We start from the raw sequence: 13,126 nt of genomic DNA on the forward strand, positions 1-13,126 counted from the left end.
TTTGAGGTTTATGCTATCTTACTTTAATGATGTCTGGATAGTTCTGATCTGTACAAGGAAGAATTTGCTAAGTGACTTCTGGTCCCTGTTCTCTGGAACATTCAGATACTGCATAGTAACCAGAGATTGAAGTTCCTGCAGTAGTGTCCTTACATTACTTGTTGCTGTGGAGGTAGGAACCCTAGCTCTCCCCTACCGTAAACAGCCTTTCCGTTGTCCCATCCTTCTTCAGTAGTACCGGGACGAGTTCGGTGCAAGTTGTAAAGGGAAACAGTGCCACCCCTTGGGTTATCACTGTATCCTTTTGTTACGTAGATCTAGTAAGGAAATCTGGGCAGGCTTACTTTTGGAAGTATTTTCTCAATGACTCTATACTTTCCCTGCAATTTTATGATGTTGTTGCTCTCTTAATAAAATTTCCAGAGGTTGGTTGGTTGTTTTGCTTCATTTTTTTGTTGTTGTTGTTGTCTCTTTGTTTAGTTCTCCCTTCCCCACCCTCTCTTCCCTTTCTGCGGATGCTTAAAGCTTTACTGCAGTTTGACTGCAACAGAGCAGTCAAAGCTCTTCTGGAGCAACTTGCTAGCAGTATGTAACAAAGCATTTTTACAGTTCTCTTTAATTGGCTTTCATTTGCTCTTTACCTGACTCCTGCCTATAAAAGGCATTGTACAGTTTTTTTGGGCACTGTAAATAAATTTGTATTTTTATGTGTTTTTTTTTTAAGGATAGGTGGCAACTATTCCGTGGTTTGCTTTCCCCCTTCTTTAATTGGATTGGTGTTTATTTTTGGCTTGATACTAAGTGTTTAGTCAGCATAGCTGCTAGCATATAACTTCACATTTCTCAAACAAACAATAAGTTGTTATAAATGAAAAGAGTCTTTGCTGCCAGACAGAGAGAAGTTATAATAGATGTGTAGCAATTGCAATGTTGTGCCAAATGCATTAGAATAATAAATAGAGGAAGCAACTTCTTCTCATGGCCTATTTGAAAAGGCAGTAATTTGCATGTGCCTTTTTCCTCCCTTAGATTCTAGGTGCTGGAAGTTTGGAGCATCAGCTTGTCTATGTTCATGCTTTTTTTTCAAGCATCATAAGTTCCCAGATTACATATTCTCTCCCATGCCCCTCTGACAAAGACTAATCCAAATCCACAACTAGACTCGGCAATTGTCTCTCATGGATTAGAATAACCAAGTTTGCCTTCAGCTTTTTTAGCTGGGAACATGGAAGAAAAACTTGCACCTGAGGATCATTTTGTATAGCATGGAAACATAGTAATTTTCTTTTTCATTTGATTGTAATACTGCATTAACATGATTGGGTCAGGTCTTGCTTTTCTTCACACACTTGACGTATTCAGTTTCAGCTCAATGCTTCTGTTACTTCACAAAGAAAAAACAAGTTTCTTTGCAAGCAGGATAAAAATAGAATTTAAGATACCATTCTTTTCTGATGCCCTTTCTGTGATTTTGGGAGATGTCAACTGCAATGCAACAGAAGAGAAAACAAGCCTTGGTTTAAAATCAGGGAAGTTATAGCGGAGGAATGATAGAGTTTTGCATACACACATCACCGTTTGGTGTAGATGGGTATTTGGAGCTTCTTGCAAAGTTTAGATACTTGTATTTTAGTGGCAGTTATATGAATTATGATAGCAGTGTCTTGGAAGATTTTTCCCAGATTGAGAGTTCAAATTCTGTCTCTTTTTCAATGCAAGGAAGCACTCAGTGATAGTATATAATGTTTGAAATGCATGGAGGAGAAGCTTTCTAAAGAAAATAACAGCCAAAACAAGAAGAAAATGTTATGGTTTATTTTCATTGCCCTTTTTTGTTTGTTAAGGAAAGCAGGTTTCACTCCAACACTTCTGAATAATTACTCTCTTCTTTTATTTTGTAGGTTGTCTTAGTCTTCGCTCTTAGTATTGGTGCTCTTGTAATATACTTCATAGATTCGTCAAAGTGAGTATTCTGCTACATCTTCCTTTCCCTCTTTTCTTACAGTAGTTGCACATCTTTAAGTTGCTCCATTCATCTACTTCAAATCAAAGCTTGGTCTCATCACCTGAGTGCAAACAATGTTGTAATAGTGAATGCTCTGCTAAAATAACTCAGTAATGGGAAAAAGATCTTATATACACTAGACCAAACACAGTCACATTGGATTCATGAAATGAATAGAGAGAAGATATACTTCCTGTATTGAAATTATATATACTGTTGCAAAATTACAGGTTTTTGTTCATTGGGAAATGTAGAATCTTTCAAAATCAAGACTAGGATAAGAAACAAAGGGAAGACTATTTGCTGAAAAGTACAGTTTCCAGGCAAAGAAGGTCTTAGGAGACTGACAGAAGCATCTCTGCTAAACTCTGAATGAACTTGATGGTGTGAGCATCGCATCTTGCATGTCTGTTCACATTTCCGGCTCCTGGGTTTGATAGATTTCTCACAAGATAAGGTGAGCCAGTAAAAATCTGCAAAGCATCAGAACATTTTTTTTCCCCCCAGATTTCCATCATTATTGTCATATATTGTTACAGTTTTGCCCAGGCAATAGGAAATTTCATCCTGGTATTTTAGGCTCTGTGGTGATTTGATACAAACCAGTGTAACTAAGAATATCCTCTCTCATACTCCACCTGTGTTTTCATATCAAGCTCAACACTCTCAGTGGTGTAACAGGCTAATCAGTAGCCTAATGCAGAAGAAACCATTAAAAAGGTATTCTTTAAATATAATATTAAAATATTATTCTTTTGAATCTAGTTGCTGTGGGGAGGATGATTTTCTGAAGTATTAACAGCATTTTAAAGCTCTAATACTACCTATGGGCTGCTTTTTGCTGTACTAGTTTTAGTATTGCCATTAATGCAAGGGTTAAGATAGTGTGCTGAAGTCACCAGCCTAGCTGACTGTAATGGCAGTGGTCACACGACTCACAAAAGCAGGCATTTGACTGTTGACACCTGTACACACTGACACTTAGGTGCTAGCACTAGTAAAGGCATGCTTGATGCCAGCTCTGTATTGGGTGTTTCAGGCAATGCCATTGTAGCCTACATGTGTCAAGCATAACACAAATAACTAAGGCAGAGATTTTGTGAAGGAGAACCCAGTGGTGAGAAAACTCAAAGTCTATCTTGAGCTCCCTTGAAACGAAAACACTTTTTTTTTCCTTCTTACCATTATGGTGAATGTTCCTGGAATTGTAACGTTGTTTTCTTGAATAAGAATCTGCTTCGCCACTGAAGCAGATAAGGTGGTGATTTTCTGACAATATTTTAAAGACCTTTTTAAAGCACAATGGCAAAGCTTCTGGGTGCCTAACATTTCTAGGTAAAAAATGTCAAATAGGATAAAACCTGTTTCTACTTCAATTGCAATTTCAGACCAACAAAATGCAGCTGTTTGTTGGAACGATTGTCTGTTGTGAAACTAATGGATTATGTGGTGATTTTAGGTATTGCATTGTGGAAATCAGGAAAACTGACAACAAGGGACATTGGTGTGCACAAGCTCTCCATGGGCCACCTGATCCATGTAGTACTATGAGCTTTTTGGCTGATCTTTCAGTGGGGATAGAGCCATGTTTTGATTGTAGGTTTCTGTGGGTTTTCAGCTGGCATTTAGCTTTTGGATGCAGTTTAAATTCTGCGACTTCATTTTAATGTTGTCCAGTTGCACACTTCCTTTTTAAAAAAGCCCTTTCTGTTACCCTGCTTTCTCCCCACACACATGTCTTTGTCTCTCTTTGTATGTGGGTAGGGTTTTTTGTTATGTTTTTGGTTGTTTGGGATTTTTTTGGTAGATTTGTTGTGGGGATTTTTATGTTGGATTGGTTTGTTTTGGCTTACTTTCTCATTTCTTTTGTATTGTAATCAGCTGACTCAAGACCTATTTCAGCAACGTCTCATCAAATGTAGCTACATATCAGTCTATTTAAGATCCTTAAGTGCATGATGAGGTCAGAAAATAGTATGGTTTCATCATCCGTACCAGTTAGTCCTGCATCTCAGCGGAGCCAAGTAAGCAGCTCTCTGTTGCCATAATACATCTGTACTAACTGTGGTTCTAGCACAAACTTGGAGATCCTTGCATCGTACTCCCTTATGAAATGTGGGCACAGTTGTGAGCCAATACATCTGATCTAATATGAGTTGACTTTTCCTGGTAAGAAGCAATGGTTGTTTTTTAAGGAATGTTGTAACTTAAATCACAAAAAGAATCATTCTTAGTGGAAAGAATTAAGGTCATTAATTTTGAAGTGGGGGATTGTTTCAGTACCCTTCACTAAGAATATTTGTTTATTAAATGCTTCTACTTACAAGTCACCAGGTTCAATCATAGTCTCCTAATACTGCAAAATATATAGAAGAACTTTTTTCTTTAAAGTGAATATGTACATTTTCAGTGATGCATAGTAGCAATTAATGGAATATTTCAGTCTTTAAATCGAGACTATATTTAGAAGAGAAGTTGCTGCTGGCATCCTGTCAATTGAATCCTGTCACGTTCTGGTAGGAAATCTCTCACTTTTAGTGAGGACTAAATGCTTTCATCCCTTTACTTGTAGAATTTCATTCATAAAATACTGTTTTTTTGGAACAATGGTGATATTAAATATTGGAAATAGCAATTAAACATGAACATGTGTCAAGCAGATAATATAATGTATCAGTAGCATGAATTATTTTAATCTTTAATTAACAAATAACCAAATAATTACTTCTTTACTTTTAGAGTTTTGTTCGCTTTAATATTTGTTTTCCAGCTTTAGTTTGAATAGTAGCAGAACATTCTATGAAGTCATAAGAATTGACTTAGAGTATTTTTGATTAAGGAAGTAACTCATTTTAATATAGACTAGGGCTAATGATGATTCTTTCCCAGTTCCTTTAAAATTTTATATAATTTACTTTCTCAAGGTGAAGAAATAATGGATTTTTTTCTTAATTCTTAAGAACATAATCTGCCTTGATGTGCAGTCTTGAGTTGGTTCTCCAGAGTGTGATGAATATGCTGCAGTAGACTAGAACTTGATGAGTGCCAATACTTCTTCATGTTCCATACATGTTTAGTTGTAACAGACTTCTCTTCCTGTGCCCACTTCTGTTTCTTTTTCTGCTTGTGAAAGGTGTTTTAGCACATAGAAATACTTCTCTGAGTTTTATTTGCATTGGCATTAAAGATGAATTGCTCTTTTCTGGTTATGTTTGTCATGCTGCCTTCCACATATTTTACTGAGTTAGTGACTCCAACAGAGTAGGGAATGATATTTGCTAGTCATGATTGTCTTTAGGCATGGTGAGTAAAAGCACTAGCAGAGGACTCACTAAGACAGCAACAGCTCCCATTTACTACTTCTTACAATGACAATAAAATGGAGATTGTTTGTGATGTGAGTATCCTTTGATACTCTGGTTTTGCTTCCTATTCTGGGGTACAATACAATGTGAAATGCCACCATAAATCTAAATTTTTATAGGCATTGATTTTCATTTTGTTTTTGCCAGAGAACTGCTTTCTAATGAGCAGTTAACAATACCCTGGCTCTTGAGGTTTACCTCATTTACTGGACTTCCTTCACTGGAAACTGCTGTCAGTGTAGAAGTAGCAAAGCTCATCAGAGGCAAAGTGAAAATGTAAGAACATTCACTGCTTGCTTGATATGTTCTAGTCACATGTGCTTTTCAGAGTAGTTTTCCTGAGTTTTTATTTTCAGAGGCATCAGTGTACTGGTTTTTTTTACTACTGTGTCACATATTGTGCTTGATTGGAGTTGTACACCAAAGTGCCATCTGGCAATGAGTGTAAAACAGCTGGATGTAAGAGCAGCAGTGGCACTGTGAATAGGGAGATTTATACAAACATACACACAGACGTATAGATCCATGCCAAGCCTTGAGCTTGTTCTCAAGTGTTGCATTCTTAATCAGACAGCTTTATTTCTTTATATGTGTAGAAAATAAAGTAGCTCAGCTGATAGGCAACTCTAATTTCTTAATGTTATTTATGTCTTTGCATATCTGAGATTTCAGAAGTACTTGCTTCTTTTGCACACTGATAATAGAAAATCTCCTTTATCTATATCTTATACCCACTTGAATACTTCCAAAATGTAAACCTACAGAATTTGTCTTCAATATACCATAAGGGAAATGGCCTTTTTCTGATGTGTGATTTGATTTCTAAATGGATTTTTTAAAATGAGCTTTGTGTCTATCCTATACATTCCTTGTACTTTTCAATGTTTCTGAAGCTGTCAAAAGTGACTCTGCAGATTTTCCTTATTTCCATATGCATTTTATCAATGCTGTGATGAGAGAAAGAGTCTGAAGATGTACTTTCAGCCACCACAAAGTAAGATTTCATTGACACTGATCACATTCTGCTCTGTGGGAGTAAGAGACTTGGTCTGTTTAGGATTGTGGATTAGTTGTTCAAGAGTATAGGATAATGCAATTGAAAAAAGTACAGGGATTTAGTTAGGCCGTGCAGAGAGGACAGAAGAAGGGCAAAAGCCCAGCTAGAACTCAGCCTGGCAGCTCCTGTGAGGGGTAACAAAAATAGTTTTTACAAATACATTAACAACAAAAAGAAAGGCAAGGAAAATTACCACCCTTTATCAGATGCAGGGAGTGACACTGTCTTTCCTTCAATCTTCATTCACCTCCTGTTCTTTGTAACCTTTCAAGATGATGGATAGTGTCAGGCTCCCTCAGAACTTGTGGGTGCATCACACTGGTTCCCATAGATTTGTGGGTGTCCAACTTGATTAGATGGTCTCTAATGTAATCATCTTCCTCTTCCAAGGGAGACTCCTCCTGTCTTTAGACTTTCTAATTTACCTTCAGAGACCGAAGGCTGCTCTGATGCTGCTGTGTCTCTGAATTTGGCATTGCAGGCTTATAGTCAACTTATATACCAAGATCATCAGATCCTTTTCTGCAAAGCTGCTTTGTAACTGCTGTCAGTTGCGTGCTAGGGAGTCACTGAAGTTCAGGATTGTATGGCTTTGCTAGTCCAAAAATAGTGCAGCAATTTTAAACAGCAAAACTCTATACACACACTGATAGTTAATTACTTTATTTGTATCACGGTGTTACCTAATAGGTCTCTGTGTGAATATCTGTATCTTGAATTAATAGTGTTTATACTGAACATAACAGGCTTAAGTGTTGGACTTCAGGAAGGTGAGTCCTCATTTTTTCACAGGAAAATTCTTACACAGTTGAAATTTCCAGTGCTGTTAGAATATTAGCTGGATAAATGAGAGTATTATATTTCAAGAATCAGATAGATTTTTTAAGGACTAGGTGGAATTTGCTAATGCCTTTCAGTATTAATTTTTCCTTGTCCAGTTTCCACTGGATAACAATTAAATTTGTCTCAGTACTGGCAAACATTTGTGTCGCTGGCATGTTTACAGGAGAGCATGGTATGTTGCTCTCTACCTCTAGGTGTAGAAATTTGAAGGCCAAATTAAGTGATGTCTAATTTGAATCGCCTGCTAGCTGCAGGCTATTAGTTGCATAAGAAAACTTTCAGAGGAAGGAGGATTTTGCACTCAAGCCTTGCTTTCAGTTTTTTTGTGCCAAGGAAAGGAAAAATTTCACAGTGGTGCAGTTTGTAGACTAGTACCAGAAGACTATGTTAAGCCTTGGTCAGGCCTTAAAGCGTGCTTCTTTTTCTACATCACTGTATCAAAACTAGACAAGCTAATGAGAGAGTCTGGGGAAAAACAAGTATAATGAAAAGTTGTGATGGTTTGGGTGTTCCCTGCCCCTCCACACTTTAGAAATCACCCAGACTAGACTCAGCCGGCTCTGGAAGTTTGAATGAAGCTTATATTTACAGCTTAGCACAATGTATAGATATTTACAGTATATACAGAAATGTACAAGATAAAAGGTACTACAGAAACACAACAGCCCTCCCAGAAATCTGAGTCCCCAGGAGAGGCTCCCAACTGCCCTTCCACCTTCTCCCACCCCTCTCAACCTTACCCCAGTCCCAAGGAAGAATGGAGGTTCAGCCAGGGGATTAGGAAGCAAAGTGGATTAATCAGAGAGATGGCAGAGAGGCTAGAGAGAAAAATGCATCTCAGAGCTCCCAAGTAGAAGAATGACTCCTATCTATGTTTGGATTCTTGTTCTTATACTTCTCAGCAAGCCTATGAGTGAAGTTGACATCTTCCTGTTTCTCTTTCACAGCCTGTAATCTAATCCTTCTCTACCAAAATGTTCTAGCTAGGCTCAAACTAGCAGAAAAGTCTAAGAAATTTCTTGTACCAGCTAAGTTGAAGGACTGAGGAGTGATTATTGGGAAAGGGTTTTTTTTTAGCCTAGGGAATTAAAAAACGCTCCACTTAGTGATGCAGGGAGAGCAGACATGGCACCATTTCAAGAGATAAATGGAAAACTACCCAAAGGTCACCTCCGTGGTGATTTAGTTTGGATCTTAAGGAATGTTTGATAGCTGTGACAGCAGTGAAATACTGGAATAGATAACCTAGAGTGGTTGTGGAATTTCCTGCAAAAATGAGCTTGGAAGAAAATAAAATACCTGCTATCTCAGTTGTACGTATATTTGGTGATAGCCTCGTTGGTAGGACTGTTTGACTATTTGATTATTATCTAGGACTATTTGATTATTATGTAGGACTATTAGACTATTTGATTGGTATGTCTTCTGTAATGTAAAGGAGACTGTGTCTTGGGACACTGAAAGAAAAAGATCGTGTTGTTGCTCTGAGAATCTAAGCCTGCAGAGTGGCAAGGGTATCTAAGGCTGGATGTTAGGATGAAGTTCTTCCCAGAGAGAGTGATTGGCATTGGAATGGGCTGCCCAGGGAGGTGGTGGAGTCACCATCTCTGGAGGTGTTGAAGCAAAGCCTGGATGAGGCACTTGGTGCCATGGTCTAGTTGACTGGCTAGGGCTGGGTGCTAGGTTGGACTGGCTGAGCTTGGAGGTCTCTTGCAATTAATCAAGTGAATCTCTACTTTTTTTTTATCCCAAAGCATGTGATACATCTGCAAATCCTTTCATTGCATCCTTTCTTTCCTTGTAGACAGATTAGTTGTGCACACTCAATAGCATTCTTTCTTACCACTAGGCAGATTTAAAAGTCTGTCTAATAAAAGAGTAGATAACTTAGACAAGGTTTTAGGAATAGCAGACACCATAGAGTTGTTTTCAAATCATGGCTTGCGTAGAAGATTCCCTTTCAGAGTGGAGTTGGGTGTACAGTGTTGTACTCTCTGCTTTTCAAGCTACAGACACAAATAAAGACATGACCTCTTTTCCTTTTTTTTCCTGCCTTATCCCTGACAGCTTGACAAATTGTAGCTTTTGGGACACCCCAGTAGTTAATGAGTCATTTCTGCTTTAAAATAGAATTCCTTGTGGCAAGGACACCCATTCCACTTTTGATGCATATGTTGTTTCTGACATAGTCACAGGGCCAGCTGCCATGTTAATTAAGCAGCTGGGGAAGAAAAAAAGCTATGTCTTCAGTAGATCTCAGAGCTGACATCCAAAAATGCTGGAAAGAGAGCAAAAAGAAATCCCCTTTATATGAACATGAATACCTGCATGCTTTCCTCTCTCCCCTGTCATTTGCTAGCATTTTGAGCAATTCAGTGAACATCACAATCCCACTCTTTTTTTTTTCCCTCTGCTCTCCTTTTTTATTAACACCCTCTTGAGCCCTGACAGAGCACAAGCTTCACAAAGGGAGTTGTAATATCTGATTACTGTGTACAGAAGCTGTAACAGACCATTACAATACTGTGTCCTTTTGTTTGTGAGGCACTTGAAATCTGCACAGCCAGTGTGCTGCAAGTTAATGGTGACCAAGTGATCATCTGTATGCAGCTTAAGGTACATTTAATAGGGTATGGATATACATGCCTCAGTGAGATAACTTAGAATATGAAGGTGATTAATATTAAGAATGCCATTTGTTACATTGTAGTAGATCTTGCTCACTTCAATACTCAAAGTTTTTATTCCTCTTATAAAACCTGGTGCAACTAGAGGCAGTAGGCCTGGCTGTCCTTTAGCAAAACTTTGAGCTTCTGGCATATTTATGCATCAGGTACTGGAGGGAGTTACTTGGCCTCAAAAAAAGGGGGACAGCCACTTGTGTAAAACATTTTGGTGACGCATAAAACTGTATCGAAGCAGTGTTGTTTCCAGGATGTTCACTGATAAATTTCTTACATCATCTGCACCTTGATAAGCATTAGAAATAGTGGGTTCTGTACAAGTTGGTTTCATTGCAGCATCCCTGAAATGATTAATTCTTATCATGTAGAAGATTGCAGAAGTTTGCAAAGGTGTGTGACACCTATAAGAGTCGTTAGACAATGCGAGTCTGGTAGTCTGGTGCTCAAAAGAAGAAATACAGCTAAGATTTAAATTTCTCATGACAGCTATTGGTAATAGCTTCCTGTAAAATTATGGCATACTTAACATTTTCAGTCCGTGCTTAAATGCATATAAACATACTGTGATCTCTCAAGTTCAGGTTTTTGTAAGTAGTTGTTTGGGTTTTTTTCCCCTAATTACCATGGTTGTGGATTGTGCAAAAGACTAAAGGAGATTGTTGAAGTACCCCTGCTTAGTGGATTTACTCTAAAGGGCCTATTTTGATTATTTTGGCACATTTCTTAATATAGAAGCTCCTGCAGTATTTTGCTTTAAACTGATATCTTCTGACCAGAAATATAACAAAGACTTCATTTTACAGCTGTGATGTGTTAAGCAAAGTTCCCATTTATGTAAAGAACTAATTTCAGTGGTTAACTGACCTTGCTGTCAAAAAGTGTTAACTTTCAATGCAAATATTTTTCTTCATCTTCCACTTACCTTCCTTTGTCCTCTTAGTGATCCTTGCACTGTAATGTTTTGTGGAGATATCTCTAGCCATGTGCAAGTCACATTTTAATCCTCTTTTTTCTTATAGTGACTGCACTTATTAATCTCATTTTAATTTTCTTAAAATAGTACAACTTTTTAGACTGAGTCATTGTAGCAGCTTTTTTTTTTCAGAGCACTTTGGCATTTAAGATTAACATTCTGGTTCAAGCATTTTGCAGTCCAGTTAGATACTGCTGTACATAGTATTTCAGTGATTCTGAGGGCTTCATTTCAGTAAAAACTCTGCATTTTCTTGTTGTCCTCCTGTTATTCATGAAAAGCCAAGTTGATACAGTGCTTTCTGGTTTTACTGCTGCCCAAAGATAAAACAAAAATGGTAACACGCTGTTAGTTTGGAAGAAAAGTTTTTCTTTAGCTCACATTGCAGAAGCTTTTTATTATTTCAACCAAAGTTCAGGATTCAGTTTCTTTCAGTCTGATGAAGCCTCTAAAGATGTGCTCTTAAAACCTGACTATCCTGTGCACGTAGAGCAGCAGAATACTTTGCTGTAGCTGCTTCTGCATTTCTCTGCTTTCTTTGCCCAGTTTGTCACACCACTCCTGTGATGTATAGAATATGAAGAAAAAAATGCAAAGGCTTTAATGGATAGAATAAAAAAATCTGTGTTGTTACTTTTACTAGACAGTTTCACTGCAACAGCCTAAGTTTGTGGTGCCTTGTGAAATTCTGTAAAAGAGGAAGGAACAGAATAGTCCTAGACACTCAGCAAACCATTAGAAAGAGGCATTGTTCTTCCTGGATATGGATTTTCTTCTTCAAAATAAATACATATGATGCTTGACTCCATAATGTGGAAGTAAATAATACTTTTGTTAACCTTCAGAAGAACAAATGTACCTGAATAGCTCTCACCATGGCATGTAATATGAGATGCAGACCAGTGAATATCAAGAACAGTGTGTGGATTGGTATTTTTTTTTTCTCTGTTCTCCAAACACTGTTGCTAAGTCACAGGGTTGTGAAAAATATGTCAGTACAGGATATCTTTTCCAGGACATAAATGGCAATGAGTCTATATTAAATTTAAACTACTGGATTCCTTAAGCAGGAGGGAGGCACTTGTTTCTCTTTCTGGCAGTGCAAAATTTTAAACAAAGATGGGTGGGATACATTGCCTTTGAAAGAAAGTTTAAGGGTTGATTTTTGGGTTTGGTTGGGTTTTTTTTTAAATGCAGTGATGTGTAGGCAGGTTTGGCAGCATTGAAATAAAGTGCAGGTGGGGTGTTTAAGCAGAACAGATTAGAAAGTGTAAGCTATTCCAAAGATGTGATGTCATACATTTCTGCAATGAACTTCAGCCCCAAAATTCATGATTTTTCAAAGGCAAAGGATAACTTGGATTTACTCCAAAGGTGGGACAAATACTGCCTACACATTTGTGCTTCCCAGTTGGTTTTCCTAATGGGAAGAGCTAAGTTTTAGGGGGGGTGTGTCCTTCATTTTCTTAACTACGAGTACATCTCTGTATATAAATCAAGATTGTATTTAGGATAAAATGAACTACTTGCTGAAGTTCTACAGATCTGGGATGTGAGGCATTATGTGCAGGCACCTAGGCTTTATTTCCTTACAGAAGTTTTTGGAACCTTTGGTGAACATTACCTGGGTTTTATTTCAAAACTGCAGTTTAATTTTTAAAGTGCTCTTTCCAGTGGACTGCCAAACGAGCGCGTAGGATCTAGACTCTACAGGGGTTTCTTTGGCACGTACGACTTCATGAATCAAATGCTTGCTTTTCACCCAGTGTTGACATTCATGTCTGTTTTCATTGAGATGTCTGTGCAGTGCTTGGGAAGAGGGCAGGCAGTTTGAAAAAAGCACTTGTAAATCATGTAAGGTAGATGAGAGATTCATTTTTCAAAATCCTTATAAGAGGAGCTTCAATTTCCTGTTTGCTGCCTTGAAAACTAAGGAAAAGTCTGGAAAAGCTGTGGGTTTCTTTGGTTGGTTTTAGTCTTTTTTTTTTTTTTTGCAGGGGGGAGGTGGTGGTGTTGGTTGGTTGGGATTTTGTTTAGTTGGGTTTTTTTTTTATATCAGAATTGAATGATATGCCTGTTTATTTCAGATTTTTGATCCTATTCTGGCTAGCTCTTTGAACAGTTAAGCATGATGTTCCCCCCCCTTGCCATTTAAAGTCAGAGAACAGAGGTGGTTCATCTCTGGGTATTAACCTCTGA

General features: G+C 37.8%; 1 protein-coding gene across 30 annotated transcripts in view; it reads left to right on the top strand.

Annotated features, from left to right (window-relative positions):
• The window catches only part of KCNMA1 (potassium calcium-activated channel subfamily M alpha 1), a 416,512-nt gene that overhangs the window by 182,527 nt on the left and 220,859 nt on the right, over positions 1-13,126 (top strand). For all 30 annotated transcript variants that reach the window (XM_064145471.1, XM_064145472.1, XM_064145474.1 and 27 more), the window contains exon 3: positions 1,902-1,963. In XM_064145471.1, coding sequence (XP_064001541.1) covers positions 1,902-1,963 — 62 coding nt within the window. The remainder of the gene's footprint in view (positions 1-1,901; positions 1,964-13,126) is intronic.

Source organism: Pogoniulus pusillus, chromosome 6 (genome assembly GCF_015220805.1).
Source record: "Pogoniulus pusillus isolate bPogPus1 chromosome 6, bPogPus1.pri, whole genome shotgun sequence".
NCBI lineage: Eukaryota > Metazoa > Chordata > Aves > Piciformes > Lybiidae > Pogoniulus > Pogoniulus pusillus.